Source organism: Salmo salar, chromosome ssa24, assembly GCF_905237065.1.
Source record: "Salmo salar chromosome ssa24, Ssal_v3.1, whole genome shotgun sequence".
Classification (NCBI taxonomy): Eukaryota; Metazoa; Chordata; class Actinopteri; order Salmoniformes; family Salmonidae; genus Salmo; species Salmo salar.
Genome location: NC_059465.1, coordinates 26532333 through 26549297, shown reverse-complemented (window position 1 = coordinate 26549297; position 16965 = coordinate 26532333). Strand labels below are relative to the sequence as shown.

Here is a 16965-nt window from a genome sequence, read left to right as displayed (position 1 = left end):
CTAGCAGGAGCACTGGCTGCCTCTCTGTAGGCCTGCTGTGAAGCAGATGCGAGGAACAAAGGCAAGAGGTTCCCCTATATGGACAGATACTGTAGGAATGACTCCACTGAACATCACATCCAACATACAGTATTTTTTAAACTGTAACCCAAATGCTGATCTCAGCTGATTGCAGACTGCAGAGGCGTCTCTCAGACCCAACATCCACATATGCTAAGGTCAAAACGTAAACTCACTGCTCACCAGGCATTCTAGCAACATTCCTTAAATCAACCATTTTAGAGATGTTTCGATGACATCGCACATCTTAAAAGCGATACACAGTACAGTGCCAAAGAGGGAAAAAGTCTGTACGAACTTTGTTCTGCAGGAGACAGAAAGTCCAACAGGAGACCCTAAGATGGCAATGATATTTCAGTGTCAATCAAGTGAAACAGAGCCCTCCCGGGTGAGGCGTTCGAAGGAAAACAAGCCAGATGACACTTACTAGACACATTTCAGAAAAATCTCAAACAACAGAAGAATGGATATAAAAACACAAGTTTTGTTCCCAGACTCCCCGGAGAAAAGGTGATTCATATCGAACACACACAGCTAGGGCAAGGGAAGGAGAATTCAAGATGTAAAGGAAAAAAAGACCAACGTTATTCTGCCAAGAAATGTACATTCACAACTCATTATCACCATCCGGTAGTTGTTCCTCAGTCAGAATCATTTGTGATGTATTTCCCAGATGTTACCATAGGCAACTTGATTCCCTAGAAAACACCTGTTGGTTCCCTAGGAAACCTGGCCTTTTCAGCAACACAATTCATTTCAACTGAAGCCTTTTTATATGTAGCCTACTGGCACATTTCTTTATGCATGGCTTATGCATTGACTGCAACTAAAGTATTCAACTCTACATAGAGTGAGAATATTCAAGTTCCTGTGAGAAGTCACGTAGACAAGTAGCTCTCAAAGCTCTTCAATGGTGATGGCCACGGGTCAGGGTCAGTCTGGACGAGCTCTTTGTTGAGAGATGGAATCAGAGGCAGTGTACAGTAAGAAGGTGCACATTCCTCCTATTTAATGAATCCAGGGTGCTGAACACACATGGAGAGATTTGAGACTGTGGAGGTTGGTTTGACATCAACCTGTCAAAAACTTTCTTTCCTGGCCTCTGGCCAAATATCAACTTTATCTTTTTGGAAGGGATTCAACTATCCACCACATCTTGCATTAACATTCACCATGAGATCATGTCAAGATGCTTGAACCACTGTATTGTACATTTCCACAATTAATTAATCTGCTTAATGGAACTCTTAGGAAATCAGGAGATTTCAAAAAAAATTACGACTATAAAGGTGCTGATATACTGAACAGACAAATCCGAAAATATTTGCACCATTGATAAAGATGCGCATTTAAAATAAATAATACAAATACTGAGCTATATTGTATGCCAAATATTTTTGGGGAAATTATATTATTTTATACTAATACAATTGCTCAGAGAAAAAGATAGGTGTTCAAATTATTGGCAAACCTGTTTTCAATATCCTCCTCTTGCGAGAATAACGGCACTTAGCCTTTTTCTATAATGTTTTATGAGATTGAAGAACACATTGGGAGGGATGTTAGACCATTCCTTAGTTCATAGAGAATCTTTCCCGATCCTTGATATGCTTCGGTCTGCGCTTATGGACTGCCCTCTTTAATTCAAACCACAGGTTTTCAATGGGGTTCTAGTGCAGAGATGTTGAGAACATTGCTAAATGTTGATTTGTGGTCAATTAACCATTTAATTGTGGTACTTGGTAGAGTTCATGATGCCGTTGACCTTACTTAATAAGGGCCCCAGGACCAGTGGAAGCAAAACAGCCTACAACGTCAAAGATTCAGCACCATATTTTACAGTAGGTATGAGGTTATTTTCTGCATCCTTATTTCGACGCCAAACCCACCACTGGTATGCGTGGCCAAAGAGCTTTATTTTTGTCTCATCTGACCATAGCACTCAGTTCCAATCCAAGCGCCAATGCCATTTAGCAAACTCCAGGTGATTACATTTGTTGATTGCTCTCAATAAAGGCTTTTTTCTGGCAACCCTTCCAAAGAGCCTATTGCCATGGAGGTGGCGTCTAATTGTAGATTTGGAGACTTGGTGACGCCAAGATGTGGCCAAGTTCTGTAATTCTCCAACTGTGGTCCCTTGTTCTTTTCTTTGCCCATCTTTCTCACAGTGTGTGGGGACAAGATCAACTTGGGTCATCTTCCAGGCAAGTTTACCACTGTTGCAGTGGTTTTAAACTTCTTAATTGTTGCTCTAATAGTGTTGAGGTTTATTCATTTTTTTTTGTACCCATTGCCTAATTTATGAAAGTCAAAAAACATTTATCATTTGTGAGTTCTTTGCCTTTCCCCATGGTGATGGATGACAAATGGATTTTACCTGCGTGTTACCTCATTTCTATAGGAAGCCATGATAGGCCATAATACAGTTCCTTAAGCTGATATGAATGCAAATGAAATGTTGTTAGATTTTATCTTTAGGAGTGCCAATAAGTTTGACACTTACTTTTTTTAGATTTTTTTAAACTAGTTAAACAAAATCTCTTTCTCTGAGCAATTGTATTAGTATAAAATAATATAATTGTCCCATTTAAAAAAAAATACAATATAGATTTTTTGCTCATCTTAATCAAGGGTGACAATCATTTTGGATTTGACTGTACTCATATCGGCACCCAGAACAAAATCAGCTACTTTTAATGTTAAAGCTATAATATTTAACTTTTTGGGCGACCGGTATAAATCTATCATTTTCATTGAAAGCAAGTCTAAGAAGCGGTAGATCTGTTCTATGGGCACTATTTCTATGCTTCCCGTTATTAAGTTTTGTTTATGCGTCTTTTGTTTTCGGTTTTGTACACCAGCTTTAAACAGCTGAAAATATAATATATTTGGTTATGGAAAATATATTTCACAGCTGTTTAGATGGTACAATGATTCTCTACACTCTACTTGATTGTTTTGTCACATAAACTGAAATTAGGCAAACTGTTGTAATTTTAGCAACCAGGAAATGGCAGAGCGATTTCTGCATAGTGTATCTTTAAGGCTGCCACAAGAGACTAGCCTACTTCACAAGTCAGTAGATAATATTATACCTTTTTACAAATCATAGCCACTGATCACATTTTACTATTATACCTTTTTACAAATCATAGCCACTGATCACATTTTACTGGTTTCTTAACATTTCCATTGAGATGGATTTCACCAAAAATGCCTTTCATAGGCCTAGTATTTTATGACATGTACCCAAATAGTCTTTCATAGTTCACTGTTACAAGCACAAAGCACAAGCATCCCACCAATGGAGCTGGCATGAGGTCTGTCAAGTAAGTACTTTGTAGATTTTTATAGGACTTGACCTCTGATGTTGACACATGATTTCCATGCTGACCCCCCAGGGCCGGCCTTGTGCATTGTGTTACCCCGTCCTCCTCAGGGGCTGACAGCGTCTAGGGGGGCAGACTGCCACAACATGACATTACAGCATGCCTTCGGTATGCCAGGGCTCCAGCTGGGTAGAACCTGCCCTGGCGGAGCCAAACAGCCATGGCACTGTGCACTTGAAAACCATCAGGAGGAAATCCATCATTCTTACAGTACATTGCACTGCGCATCAAAGGCAATAACTACATCTGAGTGAGCCTGAGAGCTACTGAGCTGCTCCTTTCTAGTTGCTGCAGTTGGACAAAAATATTTTAACAAGAGTTTTACAATGCGGTCATGAGATGCAGGTTTAACTTGAAACATTTCAATGGTCTCCTCACTGTAGGTGGAGTATACATAAATGGTATCATAAATGGTGTGTGGGGGGGGGGCTCATCTGTGAGTTACAACAATAATTGTGGGAACACTAGCCCTGTGTGTTCTCAAAGCAAGGAGGTAGGCCTAGGTCTGAATGTCAGTGCTGTTGCAGGCAAATCCACCAAGTGTGTTTGTAAAGTAAAGCAATACTCTGCATTTGGCATCTATAAAGGAAATCCAGACTGACATATGCCCCCTTTATACATTTGAGAATAATGTCATGTTAATTTTAATCTGGATAGACATCATAGAGGTCAATAAATGTTTTGGGTAGGAGTTGGTGAGTTGTGAATATGAAATAATGCCATATGGTATATTCAGAGCAACAAGGCAGGCAGATCATAATAGTATAATCTATGTCATTTCTGTCTGCCTAAACCAATTTGTGATCAATTATAAATTGCTCCATCTGAAATCAAGGTTGAAAATGAAATAGCCTACTTGGAATTTCAGGTTTCCCATGAGCTAGCTAATGGTGCCAAGGAAAGTCAGTGATTGTTATTAACCACAACAGATCTCCCTTAGTCTCCAACAGGCCAGCCCCTGTCTGACTCCTGCCAGGCTAAATCCATTCAGCACCTCAGCTCAGCCAACTGTTGTTCTTGGATATCCTCACCCGAACCGTCGGTCCATAATTGAAAAGACACTGCTGCTCTTAGTGGAGCTTTTCACAGTTCTGACTGGTGTTTGGAGAGCCAGGTCGCTGATGTCAGGACCCAGACCCCCAGACCCCCAGACCAGGAGATAGCGTTAGAATTCAGGTTAGGGAGGATTTAAGTAACAAACCCACACAAACCAAATGTGGCCCTGTGGAGAAGGCTGGCTATGGAGGTCAGTTGAAAGTGAAGTAAAGATATAGTCAAGTCAATCAAATCAAATCAAATCAAATTGCATTTGTTACTTGTTCCGAAAACAACAGGTGTAGACTAAGAGTGAAACGTTTACTTACGGGTCCATTTCCAACAACGCAGAGTAGAAATAGTGACACAAGGAATAAATACACAGTGAATAACAAATAACAATAACGAGTAAAAAATAACATGGCTGTATACAGGGAGTACCAGTACCGAGTTTATGTGCAGGGGTACTATGTACATATAGGTAGGGGTAAAGTGACTAGGCAACAGGAAAGATAATAGACAGTAGCAGCAGTGTATTTGGTGAGTGTGTGTGCGTGTTATGTGTGTGTGGGAGTATGTAGTGTGTGGGAGTATATTCATGCGTTGGGGTGTCATTGTAAGTATGTGAGAGTGTGTGGGTAGAGTCCAATGTGTGTGCATAGAGTCGAGTCAGTGCAGAAGAGAAAAAAAAGAATAAAGTGAACTGGATGGAATATGGGGGAAAATGCAGTCAATTATTGTTTTTATCTTCAACATAGAAAATGCTACCAAAAATAATTTACTGAAACTTGTTACTAATGACAGTCACCAATGATTCACCAAAATATATTTTTAAAGAGGAAGCAAAGTACTTTAAGCATATGTTTTTGTTTCAGTCTCCTCTATCTTCACTAACCAAAGTTAATTGTAAGGATTTATTTTCTATTAATAAATAATAATTAATAATAAAATGAACAGCTGTACAGAAAAACTAATGTGAAGCCCAAAATACAGAGGAGGAACTTCTTGATGAAAATAAATCCTTTAAGTCTGGGAAAATCAGGGCTGGAAGGGATATCAATTGAGGTATACCAAACCTTTTAGATGTACTCAGAGGACCGTTATTAGCATGTTTTAACCACTCCTATAAAAACGGTAGATTAGCAGATACTCAAAAAAAGGTCTGATTTCATTATTACTGAAACAGGACCCAAGTGGTAAATATCCAGTCCATTTAAAAAATGTAAGGCCCCTTACACTTCAGTGTTGTGATGCCAAAATTCTAGCAAAATGCATAGTGCAAGGAATTAAAAAGGTATTGTCGGATATTATTCATCCTAATCAGACAGGTTTTCTACATGGACGATAATTTGGAGATAATATAAGACAAGTACTGGAAACAATAGAACACTATGAAAAATCTGGGAACCCAGGCCTGATATTCATACCTAACGTTGAAAAGGCTTTTGATAAAGTACGACTGGAATTTATATATAAATACCTGGAATATTTCCATTTTGGAGAATCTCTTATACATTGGGTTAAAGATATGTATAGTAATCCTAGGAGTAAAATAGTAAATAATGGCTACTTCTCAGAAAGTATTAAACTGTCAAGAGGCGTAAAACAAGGTTGTCCACTATGGGCATATCTATTTATTATGGCCATCAAAATGTTAGCTATTAAGATCAGATCCAACAATAATATCAAGGGGCTAGAAATCCAGGGGTTAAAAATAAAGGTGTTATTGTACGCTGATGATTACTGTTTTTTTAAATACACAATTTGGATCCCTCCACAGCCTCATAGAGGATCTAGATAATTGTTCTAACCTCTTGATTACAACCAAATTACGATAAGTGTACTACTATATTACTGTGTAGTTATCAATAAAATGGTCTGACGGTGAAGTGGACATATCCCGAAAGAAATTTTCTCACTACAATACATTTTTAATAGAAAGTTAGCAAAAATAGTTAAGATCTTGCTACCATGGAAAGGAAAATACCTGTCTATTTGTGGTAATATCACCCTGATTAACTGTTTAGTCATTTCCCAGTTTACCTATTTGCTTTTGGCCTTGTCTACACCTAGCAGCTTGTTTTTAGACCTCTCACTAAAGTTTTCAGTCTTACAAAAGTTATACTTAAATCCTAAATAGTTCTCTAGCAGATTAGTAAGAATGTCTCACCCCATGTTAAAGAAAGTCCTTTTCCCCTTTATTCAGATTAAAACCTCTTTCTGGTTATTTGAAAATTAAATAATCTCCAAAATATTGCTATTTTTAAAACAAGCCATAGAATTTGGTTTCAATTTCAGTTTAATCCACCAGAAAAGGCAGAACACATATTAAAACAAATATTATGGTTAAACTCAAATTTACTAATTGATAATAAAAAAATTGGATAATCTTTGTACATTATGTCATAAATAGGGCTGGTGGAGTTATGTCACACATGCAGCTAACAAACATACAGTATATGGAAATGTCTGCTCTACTTAAAATGACAACCAACTAATTGAAGCATTACTGCACAAATGGAAGAGGCAAGTGGAAGGGGGAGAAAGTAAGGGAGGAGACAGGGGGGGTGGGGTGCAAGTCAATATTAGGAAGGTGTTCTTATGTTTTGTACACTCAGTGTATATTATCTATGTCCTCGTTCAACCACGACTCTGAGAAACATAGAATATTACAGTTTTTCAGGTCTTGTTGATAGGATAGTCTCGAACAAAGCTCATCCAGTTTGTTCTCCAGTGACTGCACATTTGCCAATAGAAGAGAGGGCAATAGTTTCATCAGGATGCTGCCTTGCCTGCTTCTCTTTCGCCTCCACTTTTTCTTTCAAGTCCCGGGATTAAGGCCTAGTCCGGAGTAAGCAGAACGTCCAGATATGCCGACTCGTTGAAGTAGAAATGTTAATCCAAATCAAGGTTTGTAAACGCTGTTCTGATGTCCAGAAGCTGGTTACAGTTATAGGAAATGATAGCAGAGACATTATGTACCAAACAAAGTTGAGATCAGCGTAAAAAAACCCACAGAATTGGTCAAGAGGAGCCCGTAAGATGGCTACTACCCATCGCAGAGACATTGTGTGTAACCGTAAATAAGAAATTGGAATGCTTTTCCAGTGTTAATTTGCTAAATTGTAATTACTTCGCTACTATGGCCTATTTATTGCCTTACGTCCTTACTCCATTTGCACACACTGTATATAGATTTTTCTATTGTTATTGACTTTACTTTTGTTCATCCCGTGTGTAACTCTGTGTTGTTGTTTTTTTGTCTCACTGCTTTACTTTATCTTGGCCAGGTCGCAGTCGTAAATGAGAACTTATCATCTGGCCTACCTGGTTAAATAAAGGTGAAATAAAAAAATAAAAAAACCTAAGCAAAGTTAATTAATCTAAACACTGCCTTGAGTTCCTGACCCATGATTAAAATTCACACAGATGACAGTGAGCATTTATTCATTCTAAGCCACAGCATAACAAAGTTTGTAGATTTCTGCCAACAGCAGAACTGCAATTATCCTGCCTACTTAAAATTCTTTAGCAATCACCTCACCAAATAGGCCACCTAAACAGACAGGCATGATGATAACTCACAAGAGATGACATTGGGACAGCTGGATGGCTAAAGCCAAATACTGTAAAGTTTTAGCTGCAACTCCCAATACAATACTTAACCACGCATAACAATGTCATAATTCAACATGGCCTTCTAAAATTGTGAGGAAATTTCTGACATTTCAGAGGGTTTTTAGCCACCACTGTTGGTTTCCAAACTGAGCAACCTGAAAATATAATTGTTTTGTCCAGCATGTCTAACGCAGGTTGGCGTTTATTGTCATGAATCTTGCTTGCCCTGGAGGCAGAACTGAGTGGTTTCTTCTAAATGGGCCAGCTGCAAAGTCAAGATTGTCTATATCGTAAAAAGTCATGAAAACAAAAGTGTGCTTTTTGGTCTTAATTTAAGGTTAGGGTTAGGCATTAGGGTTAGCAGTGTGGTTAAGGTTAGGGTTAAGGCTAGGGTTAGGTTTCAAATCTGATTGTATGACTTTGTGGCTGTGCCAGTTAGTGACCACTCCGTAGAGCTGCCTATAAGGCAAGATTCATAACAACAAATACCAACCTGCATGTCTAACACAGATAGCCCTCTCAAACGTATTATATAATTATTTTGACTCAATCTGACAATCGCTCAGAAAATCATGTTTTCATGTTTCCCCTGAACGTCAAGTTTCTATAATATTCTCAGCCATAGTTCCACCAGGTGCCCCTGGCCTGGCCTATGTAATGCTGTCCAGACACACAATCAGCAGGCAGATGTTATTCTCCCCTGGACACATAGTTATGGTTATCAAACCAGGATAACATTAATTACTGTCTGTATGTCTGGCATTCAGGCTTCAGTAGTCTGGCTTTGGAGTGGTGCCCCTCAGACCCAGACAATGCAGACACTTTGATCTGCACTCAATGAGACGATATAGGAACAGAGAGCAAACAGATCCCGTTCCTGTCCAAGCCAGTTTATTATACAATTATAACATGACATTACATACCACAATTGACATGGTTAATCATTGGAATTACTTTGTTCCGCTGTCACATAACAAAGCTTTAATAACAGGTAGATTAGAAAAACATATTTATGGAGCTGTTACCTCATGGATATTGATATTTTTTAGCACAATAATTATCACTAAAATGTGAATAAATACATTTAAATAAGGTTATGGTCGATATCCTGCAATAGAGCTTTCTTTAGAGATACTGGAACCAGTATCTTTGCATAGGCTAATTGAAAGTCTATTCACAGAAAAAGCTGCTCAAGCAACAGTGTGCTAAGTGGGCTTGGGCTCTGCAATCCAACCTAACCCAAGGGACCCTCTTGTAACAATGTGGGCAGCCGCCCCTTGCTCTATTCAATGAACCAAGATGGTTGCCAAGAGGCAGAACCAGACTTCATGAAGGAGCTTTAAACAAAACAACTCAACTGGAAACACACCACATAAACGACTGAGCAGAACGAGACACTTCAGGTCTTTCCCTTTGGTGACCAACATCACTATGGGATTATGTACAGGTCATAGTAGATGGGAAGGGGTTCTTAGAATGACACATAATTATTCCCTTCCTCCCTCATTCTCATACAGTCCAGTCTATAACTGGCTCTCCCAGGCCAGACCAATCAATTCTGACCCTGAGCCTGTGGGCCTGTTCACTCGCAGAGCTACAGTGGGAGCAGCTGGATGAAATGTGGCTCATGAGATCTTATGGTAACACAAGCACTATTAGAAAACATTATCAGCATATTTTCCCTTCACATATGGACAACGTTGTATAAGAGCAGATATTATGGAATGTTGGAATGAGGTGGTGACATTGTATGAGAAATGATGGTAATTACTTAACTCTGTGTTTACTGTCTGAGGCTACTATGCATATTCTGTAGCCTATATGAACCAAATTCTATACTTATTGATTTTCACAGGTAAAGATAATTACGTAATAATGCCCGAGTAGCCGGTGTTTGGAGGATATATTTGCATGGGTGTGGCAAACCGTGCCAATATATCTTCCAAACACCGGCTTCGAGGGCATTATCACTTTTAAACTGTGTTACCAACATATTCAAATAATGATTGACATATTTTCATAAAAAACGTAATTATTTTGATGAATTTATTCATACTATTTCATCCTTTCACGAGATATAATCCCGACACAAATCTAAGGTTGCTACCCAAGCTGGCTGGTTGTTTGTTCTATCAGTTTGGTTGCCAGAGATGTGACTCAGTTGTTAAGTCTTTTTGTCCTGTATCTATGGACGTTCGTTTGTTCTAAATGTTTCATTGCCATATTGGCTGGCAATGTTCTTAAACCTTGCTTGCTAGCTAGCCAACTACAGCTAACCTTTCAGGCATGTCAAACAGTGCAGCCAGAATAACAGAAAAGTAGCTCCATTTGTGTTTGTTTAAGTTGTTTTCTAGTGACATTTATTTGGATACATCCATAACAATGAGTTAATGATGCGTGATTTCGCCTAGCATAGAAATGTGCTCTCTCATCAGAGGAGCTTGCCAACAACACAGCTAACACAATCACTTCGAACTGAAGCTGGAAAGATTGCAAACTATCTGCATTTCATTTAACCTGTTTTCTGTTGACATTTCTTTGTATACATCCATAAAAATTATGCCAGCTGATTCATGATTTCAACTGGCTGAGAAAAGTTGTCTGCCCGTGTGTCTCATCCCGACATGTTCATTACTAAGGGACAGCTGGAGGACGAATTTCAATATTGTAACAATGTTGCAAATGTTGGAGAAACAGACAGCAAGGTTTATACAAATCTCCATTGTTGAAAACCAAATGCAAATCTAAAAGACATGGGAGACAATGTCTAGATGCTTTTATAGTGGCGATCAAGTTTATAAATTGCTTGGTTGGGCTGATGAGTCAGTGGATTGCACAGTCAGATGGAACAGAGTAAATAGGCATTTCAAAGTCATAGTTTTAGCCGGTGGTAACTTGTGGAACAGACATCGGCTGGAATGCGGTTTTAACCAATCATCATCCAGGATTAGACCCACCCATTGTTTAATTAAGAAATAAGGCCCGAGGGGGTGTGGTATATGGCCGATATACCACGGCTATGGGCTGTTCTTGGGCACAATGCAATCCAGTTTATAATGGAGGTTAAACAACTCAACCTGCCTGCCTAGTTGTGCCTAGCTGAGCCTCTTTCCCTCAATGATAGAACAGGAAATGTTTGGAAAAGCATTGCTTTTCTATTAGAACTAAGCAGAATTTCCAGAGTAAAACACATTATTCCCATCTTGCCTCAACATGATATAAACTATTATTACGCTATAACTGTAATACATGCTTGTTTGTGGTGACAATGTAGTTTACTAAAAACGATCAACAGCTGCTCCAAGTGGTTGAGTATGGTATTACTGCATCGTGAATTTCAATATCTAAACAGACGGGTACAGAAATACGGGCTACTTAAGTTCGTTATATTAGCAGTTGAGTTAGAACAGTGCACAAACTGTCTAAAATGTTTAATTCTATCATAGAAAATATTGCAAGAGAGATTACTTTTTTCAGACACCTGTTGAGACAACACATTTGCCAATACCAAATTCATATGAACGTTTTAGAAGATGGAGAAATAACATCAAAGAACGACACAAAGTACGTGTGTGATACATTGATGTGCTCTGTCTTACCTTTCCCAAGATTCTCCGAGCCCATATCCTTTTCAAAATCGTCAATAGCGGCTTCAAGAGAGTAAATAGCCACTAATAATATCATCAATTCTATCGGATATAACATAGCTCTTGTTCTGTTTAGATACACAACAGCAATGACAACAAAAGTAACAAAACATTGTCATTAATTCAAATATATTTGTGGAAAGACTCCTCTATATGTTAGGTTGTCAATATTACTTTACATCGAGAGAAAAAACGGAGGTACGTTTGTTGGTAAAGTGCTGTCTTGTTTTAGGCAGGCTCGAGATAGTTGATGCTTCAACTGTTTCCCGCGACTCGAGCATCACCGGGATGTTGAACCTTGTGTATTTTGGGAAATGTCTCCGCCCACTGTAGGCTGTAGACCAATGACTTTGCGCCGTTGACACCTACAGAAGATACACCTTCACCCATGCATCCTAAATCGATAAACATCAACTGGTCATTGTCTGCTTATACCATAAATAAAACATCTTCCAGCTATTATGCATATTGAAGAATGTTTGTTTCATATGATTTTTTTAATTCAAGGAACTTGGTTGCATACAAAATGTAAATGTAGAAACAACTTCAGAATTCAAAGTCTGGCCAATAAACATAATCAGGCAACAAACAACTCACTTTCAAGACCCAAATAATGTTCCAGTTCTGTTGCATGGCTGGAACTATCAACATTGTTCAATACTGTTTTTATATAAAGTTTTTTTTCAACAAACCCCACAGTTTATATCAAAGATCAATAAAAATGAACAAGAAATGAACAGATGGTATCAAAAAGTACTAAGATTTACATGCACATACATTGTCAGCACATGCAAACATTATTTTCTCCTGAAGCCACATGTACACTGCAGTTGGTATGCAGAATGAGAAATAGGAACAGTTCAATGTTTGGCAACCAACTGTTAGAGACTAGGGTGTGGATATGTTTCTTATGAAATAAATAATACAGAGGCCACAGAGATGAAGGAAGAGACTGATAGTACATGTATGTTTTTGACCCACTATGGCAACATGTCAAGGGGTAATCAATTAATGGATCTGTACAATAATGTGGAGAATTTGTTCCTGTCTTATACAAAATAAAACCATTAGAGTTTATTCAATATTTCTGAACACCCTCCTCTGAAGCGATCGCCCCTCTCAGGTGACCTGACACGGAACAGATAGAAATAACCATAACATTGTTTACTTCCTTTTTAAGACACAGGTTTACCTCTTGACATCATCAAAATGGGCAAATTGTATGCATGCAAATATATAGAAGTTGCTCTATTTCTAAATACTTTATGAATTTCCGCTTTACTCATTGTGCCTAATGCATTTTTAAATACATTTTTATAATAAATAAAACTTTTTATATAAAACATTTGGTCACAATCATGCTGACGAATGAATCCGGAGATCTCAGCACGTAAAGCTGAGATCTAAGTATATGACCTTAGTGTCTTGTTGCATAGCCCTACTTTCACCTGTCATCAAAACCCTGCTTCTGGGAAATATGCAGTACAGAACCCAGACGAGTGTGTGGTCATGGCAACACCTGGTCCAACCTACAGTATCTCCGCTACTATCAATAATTGAGCAACACCTTCACTGGAGTAGAGCATCCTTTATACAGCGTACCTTGCTACATTCCACCCCAATATACTGTAGAATAGAAAATAGCAGAATCTTTTAGCTATCCAAGAATTAGATCATCCATCCCAGGGCAACATTTTCCATGATATTATATTACTATCCATGTATAATATCTGAAACTTTTTAGAGGCAGATGTGAACCATCAACATCAGCGGTTACCATGGGATGGGTGGATAGAAAGTGTGAACCAGATTTATATTATAATCTGACAGCTGGGAAATTCTCTTCTTAAAAATGGAAGCTTAGATCGGGGGGGCAGATCTTAGTCACGTGGGTCTGAGCCAATGGGGAGACTTAAACCTTACCACAGAGGGGTCTGAGCCAATTGAGAGACACAGAGGGGTCCGGTGTGCTGGTGCTAGGGCCCCAAATCAGCACACTCTCTCATCAGGGATCTGTATTAATCTTTGCTTCTCAAGCACATCCATCCAAAAAGTGCACACTGTTTGTTTATCATCAGATTCCTTATGTTCTTTTAACTAAGTCCGCAGTTCTAACATTGAAACAGAAGGCAATACATAGGTTGCAATGCTATCGCAGTTGAGAATCCTCACCAGGAAAATAAATATACACTACTACATATCCATAACTGTTGTCAACCAGGTTTAGGATTTAAACATGCAGTTGTGTTATTCTGATAATGTCTTCCTAACTGGACTGATATGCTACTAATGCAGTTAATGCATGTTTGTTAAGTGCTCATGATATATGCTTTTGCACTAGCTTTCATTGTACCCCTCAAATTGATTAAATATATTTACCAAAAAGACAATTAAACAAGAAAAATGTCAGCAATCATAAGGTAATTAGTCATTTCCATTCAAATGTTATTTTTTTCTCAAATAAAAGTTAGCGTTTCTCAGATAAGGCTGGCTGTACATCTTGTTCTTCTGCAGAACTAGCCAATTGAACAAACTACTTAAGTGTTGATGCTTTCCAAAAACGGTTGACTTTGCATCTTTACTACAGTATATCTAAAAAGGATAGGCACTTTGTATTAAACATTGGAAGCATTAGAACTGAAATTATGACAAACTGTAAGCAATTTACATAAACAAAGTGGTTTTTACATCATACAAAAAATGCAGACAGTGAAAAGATAACATCTACAATAGTTTTATATAAAACAAATAACATTTCATTTCCATTCCTAATTTCTCTCTAGTAGTGGTAGTGAAGTTTGATGGTTAAACAGCAGCAAATCAACAATCATAGTCTGGAATGACAGCATCGATCCCTCTGCTCTATCAGAATGTATCTTCTGACAGGAAGGGAATGCCATATAATGGATTGGGCTACTGTAAATCCCTTTATATTATCGAATGGTAAGAGTCCCAAAGCAAAGCAATAGCTGTTTAGGATATTTTCCAGTGTGTTTCTTAGGGAAGTTTCAATAAGTATTTCCTAAACATGTGTTATTACACGTGCTTAACAGTGTCTAGGTATTGTCATGGGACTTTCCATTGAGCCGATCACTCTGCTCATCGCAGAGACAGCAAAGAGGGCTGCTGCTCACCCATCTCTACTGTGTGTACCTGTAGGAGGCTTTCTTATGCCACTATCTGGGTCACTATCAAGACTGAAAAAGAATTACATTTGATAAAGAAGCAAAGCAAAAGTGCCCTCAATGAAAAATGCCATTGTCTTCAGTGCATAAGACAAAGACACCTTACAGTTGGTCAGATCCAACTGAATTACCAACAATTCACCGAATCCACATCCACTTTCATGTTCATCCAGGTCCTAAAAATGCTGCTGCTTTGTTCACATTCAAATGAATTCCAACCCTCCATGATTTATTTCCCATAATTAGCTTATCATACAGCAACAGTGTAAACTAAAGTCTTCAAAAAAGATGATAAAACTCATCACGATTCCTCAAAAATGCATTAAAAACATCTGTTCAAAGCCATGCTAGCACCATTCATCCTCCTCTGCCTCGTGATAGTACCTGGGTGGCCTGGCACCAGAGGCAGAGCCCAGGCTGGCGTTGCCATTACCACCAAAGGTGAAGTGGTATCCGTTGGGCACCGCACGTCTCTGCTGGGGTGGCGGAGGCAGGTGGAGGGCCCCCGGCCTCATTTGAGGACGTGCAGTCCGAGGGGAGTGTGCTCTGGCACCATAAGGGCTCAGCAGCTCGTCCCGGAGGTTGCAGTACGGCCCACCCTGGCCTTGGGGGTCACTGTGACTGTAGCCCAGGAAGGGCTCAGAGCTGATGCGGGTGATGGGGGAGGGGATGTGAGAGGTGCCACTATGCAGCAGGGCGTTGTGCTCAGACAGCCCACGGCTCAGCCGGCCAGGACTCAGGGTGGGCAGGCCGCTGCCACACTGGGCAGACACAAAGTGCACAGGGGAGGAGTTTGCAGTCTTGAACGTCACCCCGGGGCGGGGGGTCAGGGGGGTCTGTGGGAGCTGCCTGCGTCCACGGCTAGGTGTGATAGCCCCTGAGGTCAACATCACTGGGCTGCCTTTAACCGAACCACTACCCTAGATGAAAATTGGACAAATCAATTTGAAACAATAAAAAAGATGAGACCGCACATGAGAGGAGGTAACAGGGGGACAGGATCACCAGAACGAAGGGAAGAGGAGAGATGGTGAGGAGAGAGAGCATAGTGGGAAAGGACAGACAAAACAACCAGGAAGGAGAGAGATGAAAGGACAGGACAGTCATTGATGGGAGGAAAAAGATAGGAGAAGAAGACAGACAAAATGGACAGAAAAGGTGAAGAAGAAGAGTGGAAAGAAAATTGAAAGGCCATGAGTGGTTGCACTAAAGGGCAGAAAGAAGAGAAAATTGAGTTTCAGTGGAGACAGAAACAGAGAGCAGACAGATCCTCACTAAGAGAGTTGCACACAATATACACTGTGCTGTACTAAATCAGACAGACATAAACTTACTGATAATGTCTAGTGTGTGTATTATTCATTGCATACCCTGATTCCTTTCCATGCCCTGCCCATATCATACCATGCCCCACCCTGCCAGACGCATACTGTTTCCTGCCCTGCCCATATCCCATCCTACCCTGACCATGCCCTCCCACCTGCTTGTTGATGCTGGGTTCCTGCACCTCGCTGGGGGAGGTGGCACAGCTAGTGGTGGCAGATTTGGTGGTGTGGCAGTGTTCCCTGCTGCTGTAGCGATCGCAAGAGTAGTAGCGCTGCTTCTCCCCCGCCGTCGAGTGGTTCTTCCTCTCATGGGAGCGGCCGCGGTCCTGCACCCTGTCTCTAGACGAGGGCTCTGCAGCCGGGTCACCTGGTGCACCTTAGTGGAAATACAAACCAGGGTTAGTGTTAGGCCAGGGTTAAGATTGAACCGGGATGTTGACATGAAGCTAGAGTTAGCGTTAGGCCAGGGTTAAGATTGAACCAGGATGTTGACATGAAGCTAGAGTTAGGGTTGAAGTTGTGGTTGAGACTAGGTTTAGGCTTGGATGTGGGTTGGATGTGGTCAAACCTGGCCCAATCCTAATCTTAGCATTACCCCAATTTTGGCATAATCCTAACTCCAACCCTAGCCTATGTTCAATCCTGGCCTCAACCTAACCCAACCCTAAACCACCTCCACCTCTGAATTCCCAATTAAACAGCTGAT

At 39.8% G+C, this 16965-nt stretch overlaps 2 protein-coding genes across 3 annotated transcripts in view; both read right to left on the bottom strand.

Moving 5' to 3' along the window:
* Positions 1 to 12036, bottom strand: part of si:dkey-61l1.4 (collagen alpha-1(I) chain) — a 65193-nt gene extending 53157 nt beyond the window's left edge. Inside the window, exon 1 of the mRNA XM_014171602.2 lies at positions 11702 to 12036. Within this exon, the coding sequence (XP_014027077.2) occupies positions 11702 to 11807 (106 nt within the window). The 5' untranslated portion in view covers positions 11808 to 12036. The remainder of the gene's footprint in view (positions 1 to 11701) is intronic.
* A 181-nt stretch (positions 12037 to 12217) lies between these two features.
* Positions 12218 to 16965, bottom strand: part of cacna1ba (calcium channel, voltage-dependent, N type, alpha 1B subunit, a) — a 166166-nt gene continuing 161418 nt past the window's right edge. For both annotated transcript variants that reach the window (XM_045706959.1, XM_045706958.1), the window contains 2 exons: positions 16415 to 16635; positions 12218 to 15854 (listed from right to left, as the gene is read on the bottom strand). In XM_045706959.1, coding sequence (XP_045562915.1) covers positions 15282 to 15854; positions 16415 to 16635 — 794 coding nt within the window. In that variant the 3' untranslated portion in view covers positions 12218 to 15281. The remainder of the gene's footprint in view (positions 15855 to 16414; positions 16636 to 16965) is intronic.